General features: G+C 43.3%; 1 protein-coding gene across 1 annotated transcript in view; it reads right to left on the bottom strand.

The window, feature by feature from the left end:
* Positions 1-884: 884 nt before the first annotated feature.
* The window catches only part of COG6 (component of oligomeric golgi complex 6), a 48,855-nt gene continuing 41,551 nt past the window's right edge, over positions 885-8,188 (bottom strand). Inside the window, 4 exon segments of the mRNA XM_006914965.3 lie at positions 885-2,386; positions 3,755-3,834; positions 6,571-6,624; positions 7,709-7,816. Of these exon segments, the coding sequence (XP_006915027.1) occupies positions 2,239-2,386; positions 3,755-3,834; positions 6,571-6,624; positions 7,709-7,816 (390 nt within the window). The 3' untranslated portion in view covers positions 885-2,238.

Below are 8,188 nucleotides of genomic sequence, written 5' to 3'. Positions count from 1 at the left end.
GGTGTGCTGAGGGGCTGAGGCCATACTGGAGCACGTTAAAGGAGTAACGGCAGGAGAAGCAGACGATGGCCATGTGTAAACAAGCGTAAAAAGCCAGTAGAAAAATGCAGTTATTAGGATCCGGGAGGTGGAGTGTTTTTAAAAGTATTTCAGCACCGGCGCATTGTGTGGCTGCTGAGAATAACCCCGGAGGGAGGACTCGAGTTGCTGATGAAGCGAAACGAAGAGAGAAGAGCCTCTGGGAAGGCGCGAGAATGGCATCCAGAGGACAAAGGAAGGAAACAGGCCTCGCCGTGGAGGACGCTGTCCCCGAACAAAAGGAAAGATGGAGAAGCTGGAGAGGACGAATTCGTGCATCTAACAGCTTCCGTTTCCTCGGGGAATTGTAAAGGTCATTAAGAATGGGCGAGAAGTCATCTGGAAAAGTGGGGAGGCGAGTTTACCGGGGGACAGGGGATAGCGAGGGCCGTGTGAGGGTGACCACGAATTTACAAGTCAATCACATATGTGTGTGACTCTTCTCGGGTCGCACTCACCTGTTCAAGTAACGGCCCAGAGGAAACAACACGGGAAACTACAACTAGAGGTTCGGCCAGGCAGATACCTTTCCTGTCGGAAGCAAAGGCTGGCACGCGTTATCTAAGGTCAGACTCACGCGACATCGGGACAGTGCAAATGGAAACTATGAAGTCCGTGGCAAAGGTAAGTGTTGCGCTGACGGATTACCACGCTCTTTTATTTCGACTTGGTTCTCAAGCTCCTTCGGCACATTCTGCTCGCCCGTCTTCCAGTGGTATCTCAATCTGAACCTGCACTGTGCTTCCTTTCCTGGCAGTACATTGTCTAAAAACACTTCGATGAGATGGAGAAAAATACTGCCGTTATTGCTGCTCTAGAAATAGTTTAACATTTTATTTGAGAAAACTAAGTAAAAAGCCAAATACATTTCTTCCCTAGAAAGCCAAGGAATTCACTAATGATAAGGTAGCAATCTTTTCTCACTGCAGAAATAAATTATTAAAATTTAATCTCTTGATTCATATCACACGTACATCCTTTATATATACACAAACTGAAAAAGACTAATACAGATTTATACCAAAAGACATCGTCTTATAATCATATTAACAGAAACACATAAATTTCAGATAGAGGAACAAGCCATGTTCTGTAAATACTAATTTGTTATATATTTGTTACATAAGTCTTAATTTTGTCTTACTACTTTTCAAAATATCTGAACCTAGACAATTTTTCCTTATGGCTCATTTTTCTCATTTATAATTTAGGGACCTATCTCTTTTTATAGATTTAGCAGAAATTAAGATATTTTGCTAGCATGATCTGACCTCAAAAATCTCACCAACAAAGCAAAACCATAGAAAACACATGAAGATTTATTTTTTAAAAAACACAGGGATTTTGAGTATTACAGATAAAGTTCTAAAGTTAGAACCCAAATCATTCTTCGTCAGGGGCCGCCACGGTGACAGACACTGAGCACTGCCAGTTAGTGACTGCTGCTCCGGGAGTGTCCGTCCCAGGTTAGAGAAGGTTCTTTCTTTGGTCTGAACAACAGATAAACGTCCCTGGTTGAACTGAGATCCCACCCTGTAGGACAAACCCTGATCTCTAACGTCCGGCCTCACGTGCAGCGCAAGACACCCATGCACCCAACAGCCGCCCCAGGTGCTGAACCCCACGGCGGATGCAGCCTGGCGCGCAGAGTGGAGTCCACCTTGCTCCAGTTACTTCTCTTTCCTCCTTCTTTTGCTGAGTCTAAGTTTCTGCTCTTCAGTTCAAGGCCACCTGCTCACATTAATAACTAACGAGAAAGCAAATTAATCTATAGAGAGACATTTATTAGGTCGTATCCTCATACTAATTCCTAAGTTCAATTTTTGATGTAGTTAATTTAAAACTAATCTTGTAAAGACAATCCCTCAGATCTCTTTTACACTGACATTCCAGGACAGAGGAGACTGCAGAGCTGGCAGGTGGCCAGCAGAGGACAGATCCCATACCGGCCAGCAGATACAGAGCGACGCTAACTCCGGTTGACACGTTACTTCCATGTCACTGAGACCGAAACAAAGCAATTACTGGGACTTCTGCTCTTATGACACAAAGAAAACTGTAACCATCAAATTTCAAAGTGAAGATCAACAGACTGAAAACCTCAGCGACCTGCAGCGTTCCAGGGACGCGGCACTCGGCCAACGCGCTCGAGCGCCGCAGTCAGGAGAGGAGCGTCCGCACCTGCTGCGGCGGCCGGCGCACGATGCTCTCCGGGTCTTTGTACTCGTTGGCGGGATTCATGACCGCGGCGTGCACTTCGCTGTAGGCTCTGCAGACCAGCTCTGTAGACTGCCGTATGATCTGCTCTCTGTGGACAAGTGAAATGGGAAGACGCTTTCTGAAAACACCAGGAACTGTAGAGAGCTTCATATCGAACCAGTACATTTCATTTTCATGATGATCTCAGATGCTATTAAATAATTAATGCTACGCGAATTACTTATCCTGGTTTCGGGATAAAGTGTTTTTTTTTGTTTATTATTTGCTCATTAAATCTCGCCCATTAGAACGTAGGTTGTGTTTTGTTCGCTGCTGGATCTGGGGCTGGAACGCTGCCTGATGTATAGTGGGTTACCAAGTGACAGAAGCTGGGACCCGCCATCGGTGCACTGCTTTGCAAGCACGACTGATGACAGATTAAAGAAGAGACTTACAACTATTCAAACTTATTAACCCTTCAGTCTCGGAATCACTGACACTGCCTTTCCACCGACACAGGCATGCCTCACTTAATTACGCCTCACTTTGCTGCGCTGCACAGATGTTGCGTTTTTTTACAGCTTGAAGGCAAGACCCCGCACCAGAAAAAAGGACAACTCGCTTCCCTGCGCTGGTCGGAACCGAGCCCGCAGCACTGCCGAGGTCTGCCTGGTAACCACAGCTCCCTGACCTCTGTATTGCCAGGCTAAAGCAATGGGACACTGCCTACAACAAATCACGGCATTCTCACGAATACGCATTTCTCCATAAGCACATAAAATGATAACAGAAACAGTTTTTAAGGAACTGAAACTAGTGTTTTAAAAAATGTATCTAACCAGAAAAATAGCGCTGGGTTCACTCAGTCTGCATCGACTCTCTCCATGTTCTCACAAGTTTACTTGTTGTCACCCCCCAGCTACTGCAATTTATGTCACTATACTTCGTGACATATAATAACTAAATTAAAAATGTGTCTTTCAAGCTTTACTCCCCAAACTACTTTTCTGGCTATGTTTCCTACTCCGTCAATGGCATCGTCGTGATCCAGCACCTCAGTTCAGACCCTAAGGAACTCTTACCTGGAGGACACCAAAAAACAAAAAACAAAAAGGTCCAAAACAGTCTATAAAGTAGCTCATGTGCATTGCACGAGGAGTGTTATTGATATTCCATGTCATTCTGGCAAGTTTGTTAATATAGGGAATTTGGTGTTTGGCTATATAGCTCTAACTATATTCATGTTATTTAAAAAATTCATTCACTAGAGTTTTTGGAGCTATACACAGGCATGGAGTAAGTACAAACAGGGTAATGTCAGACCTCTTAGAGATGCTGCAGAAAACAAGGCTGAGAACTACAGATCTTCAACGGTGAATCTCCTCCTCCTGAAAACTTTTTTTTTCCCAAAGAAATGTGGTTGGTATTTAAAATTATGTGATTCTTTACCAACTAACTGCAACCAAAATATACTTACTTCACAGTGGCACTTAGAAGGACGTCCAGCTGTGGCATTAACAGCTTGTCTGGGGCTGACAGATAACGATCAAACTGAACCTAAATGCACAGAGAATGTAAAACACAAAGTGTATTTATTTGCTGACTAATATCGCAAATATGACCATGTGTTTTAAGGCCTGAATCTTAGGCAAAACCCCATTTTCCAAAAATACTTCTTTGTGATCAAAAGGAGTTATTTCTTAAACATTTTAACTAAACGCTCTAAAATGTCAACTTTTTAAGTAGTCAAGATCAGCAGTATCTACTTTTAAAATTCCGAATCTAAGCCATTCATCTTAATTTCCATTTCCAAGCTTTTGAGTAATTTACAAGATGTCATCAGATTTCAAGTCTGCCTTACTTTCTTAAATCAATGGTATCTGTTCATTATTCATTCATCTCTTCATTCAACTACTGTTTACCGAGCACCTACTATTAGCGAGGAACTACATTAGGTAATGTAAATATAACTGTGACCAAAGGAGGGCAGTCCCCAGCCTCACAGAGCTACGGCCTCGTGAGAGGTAGTAAATAATAACGTAAATAAATAGATATTTACGAACTGTGTTAAATGCTATGAAGGAACAACCGAGGAATTATAAAAGCATAAATCAGAAGGACAGACCCATCTGTGTGCCTGGCAAAAGCATCCACGAGGAAAGGACATTTGAAGTGAGACCTTGAGGAGAAACAGACAGTAGGTGCGTGAGTGCGTAGTGGGGCTTCAGGGCGTGGGGGCAGCATGGATGAAGGCTCGAAGAAAGAGTGGCTAATAGCTAATGGAGAACTTGTATGCTTTTTAAAAAGAATTTTAACTCTCACTGTAAAAGCATTAGGAAACCACTGAAGTAGGAAATAATCTGATTTAAATTTTAAGAAGCTAAATCTGGCTACAGCAAGAATGGAAGGGGAGGCTGTAATGGTAATTACACCAAAGAGGTAGCTTCTGCAGCATCGTAGACTCCAAGGGCAAAGGCAATAAAGGGGACACTGGAGAAGAGGAGGAAAAACATCAAAACTTGGTTAGTGACGGATGAAGGGCCTGACTCCCCGACTCTGGATCTGTATAATTTAATTCACGGCATTGCGATTCGCAACCGCATTCTTTAGACATTCACTTAGTTGTGCACTAGCTGCATCCTTTACTAGATCATGTCTGTTTTCATCTCAATTCTTCGTACGATGCCTAGAAAACGGCAGACACTTGGTCATCACTGCCAAAATAGCGACTGGGTGAGACGCTACTACGACCGCGAGTTTAGAACACTTGCGGGGCCTGGGGGTGGGAGCGGGTTGGGGGGAATGAGGAGAATTTAGTTGCACAGATGCTGGGCTGAAGAGTCTCTGAAGCATCCAAGTGGAGGAAACAGTTATATGTAAAACAATGGGTCACATTCAAAACTCCATCAAGACTCTGTTTCTTTAGAGAGACACGAGATATTCAATTAAAACTTAAAACAAGTTTTAATTGAAGTGTTTTTAAAACTTAAGTCAAGGCAAACAAGAATTTATAAAAAAGTTTAAATACATTTGTGGGCTTACGTCGTGGACTGGAGATGTCTCAGGTAGAAGAACAGAGGGAAGAAACACATCTACTGAGGAAAACTTAAGGTCGCTGATCTTGGTGTAGACATGTCCTCATTTTGGGGGGTAAATACTTTAAAGTGGAATTATTAGGTAGTATGATGACTGTGCATTTAACTTTCTAAGAAACTTTTTTTTTCATAAATCTACAACTTATTCATTTTCATTTATTTTTATTTGAACATTTTAGAATCAAATCTTTGCATTTCTAAGTTTTTACTGTTGTCTGATATATAGAAGTTATAGCGGTTACCTCTACACATACTTTCATCATGATATAATGTTCCTTATTTATCCTATTTAGTGTTTTTAAAATCTACCTTGTCTAATATTAGCATTGTCAGCTATACACCCTGTGCATTTCTTAGGTCTCTGGGGCCTGTCCCTTTTATTTTCAGTTAAATTTAGCTCTGTAAGGTGACAGACAGAAGGGGCATCTAAGAGAACTACTTATTGAAGCCAAACCACTGTGGTAGTGAGTGTACGTATTTAAATACCTGGAACAGGTGTACAGCACAGTATTTAAGAGCAGAAGTACTGGGCTGAATGAGGATCTTAGGATTAAATAATTACCACATGAAAAACACTTAGCATGCTCTGTGAATGTTACCGGCTGTCATTACTCCTCGTCGGTATTACTACCACTACCAGTGTCATCATTATGAAGCTTCCAAAGGGGACCGTCCCTGAGGGCTAAATGAGTGCCATCCAGATGACAGGTACGCACACCTGCCAAGTGCACACACGGAGCTCACGCGGACAGGGGTGCAGGCACGTCTTTACGAGACGAGAGAGTGATGACATGGAGGTTCAGTGTGACACGCGAGAGCGAGGCATTAAGACTGGGATCCGACTCCAGAACCATGAGCTGAGGGTCGCTGACAGCAGGGGGACAGGTAGAAGGATGTGTGGCCTAACTTCTTTGTGTCTGCCACTCCTGCTTCTCCCCCAGGAGGAGTGAAACTCTGAAACTGAAGGAACGCTAGGCAGAAAGTACGAGACCACAAGGGCCAGGTGGAGTCTCACTACATTTGTCTTGGTCAGGCCTCCTTAGTGAAGGGTACACGTGTGAGCAACACTGGACCCAAAGTGAATATGGCACATCAAGAGATGAACACCACCCAGGACAAAATGATCACACGGGAAAAAATTAAGACTAACGTTCCATACACAGGAAATCTATACTGGAATGCTTTACTATGCACTTACCATTGCAGCCTTCAGTGCCACGGAATCTAAGTTAGGCAAATTAGCCAGAGAACCCTAAAAAAACAAACGGAAAAAGGCAAAACCAAGATGTAAAAAAGGTGCTGTGCGTTTCAGTTCATTTGTGAATTACAGTCCATTAGTGGATAGCCCAAGTTGGTTCATTTGGCTTATTTCCAAAGAACTCAAGTGTCATCTCTTCAACTGCAATTGGAGCAGGGGCCATGATTTATTCATTTCTGTGTAAACAGCAGTAAGGCGCGCGACAATACTGGGGGGTGCGAAACGCACACATTTATTAACAGTGGAAACAGGGACATTTCAGATTTACTCATGATCAAGGGAAAAACAGCACTGAGGCCCTTATGCAACGGCCGTGAAACATGGTGTCTCAGAGTTTAAACCTTGACCATTCTAGATGGTGTAAAAATACAGAACTGGTGCCTCCTGTAGAAATATGCTTCCTACTTTACCAAAAGAAAAACTTTAGAACTTGTGAGTTTTGAGAACTTCACTTTAGAGTTCCTGGGCTATGAGACATTCTTCACGTTCATGTCATCTGAAAGAGCGCGTTGCTTTCTGAAGAAGGCCGCGTATGTGGTTTTCTAGGGGTGCTGCCCCTCCACTGTCTGTTTCTGCTGGGGTTCCGTCCTCAACCAGATTATGTGCTGGCCCAGAGGTATTTACCTTTCCGAAGTAACACCACGATTTGCTAAATTAAAAAGGGAGTGACTGCCACTTACACAGTAATATACGCATTTAATCAACTGAGAGTAAAATAGGACTCAAAAGTTTTCCAGGATGAATATCCTTTATATATAACATTAAGTTTTGTATATTTTCATTACTTTTAACCTAAACTGTCTGTAGTAAAAAAAAAAGAAAAAAAAAGAAAAATACTTCTTGTTCTGGGGTACTCTATGTCAGGTACTCATCTAAGAACTACATGTATTATCTCACTTAATCTTAGAACAACCAACCCTATGATCCACCTACGTAACCTCTGATCTCTGAGGAAACGGAGATAAGTCATTTTTCCAGTGAAAAACAGTTGTTAAGAGGCAGAGCCGAGTCACCAGCGTTCGGCTCTAGAGCCCACACGCTAATTGGGAACACGCACGCGCTTACCTGTTCAGCTTACCTGTTCAGGTTTGTGTTGCTGTATGGTGTTGTAGATATAGCTCAAGCCTGCTCTGGTTAACACATAAGAAGCTTGCTCATTTATGAGCGTGTCCAAATGTGCTTCGATCTGAAATAAAGCACAGCAGAAAGATGGTATGTGAAAGGGGCTGAGGCCGACGCGAGCAGCCGGGGACTAGCTCGGGCTCTTCGCCCTTTGTCATGGCGCGTTCCTGACAGTGGCCCCGGGGCTGGGCCGCACAGGACTGTGACTAAGCAGGGGCGCTTCCGTCCCTGACTGAGGAGGTCCTTGTACAGATGGGAGAGAAAGCCTCTCTTTACCCAAAGACTCCAGGACCAGCCACCAGTCAAACACCGTGAGCTGCTTCTCAGCTCGTCTGAAAGCTGGTAATAAGCAAAACACACAAACGAAAACACTAGGAAACAACGACAGCATGAAGCAGAACGCTCGGGCGATCTTGGCCTGCGGGCTGCTCGCCCT

Source organism: Pteropus alecto, unplaced genomic scaffold, assembly GCF_000325575.1.
Source record: "Pteropus alecto unplaced genomic scaffold, ASM32557v1 scaffold35, whole genome shotgun sequence".
In the NCBI taxonomy this organism is placed as follows: domain Eukaryota; kingdom Metazoa; phylum Chordata; class Mammalia; order Chiroptera; family Pteropodidae; genus Pteropus; species Pteropus alecto.
Note: the sequence above shows the minus strand (reverse complement) of the source record. Positions and strands in the feature narration are given on the sequence as shown.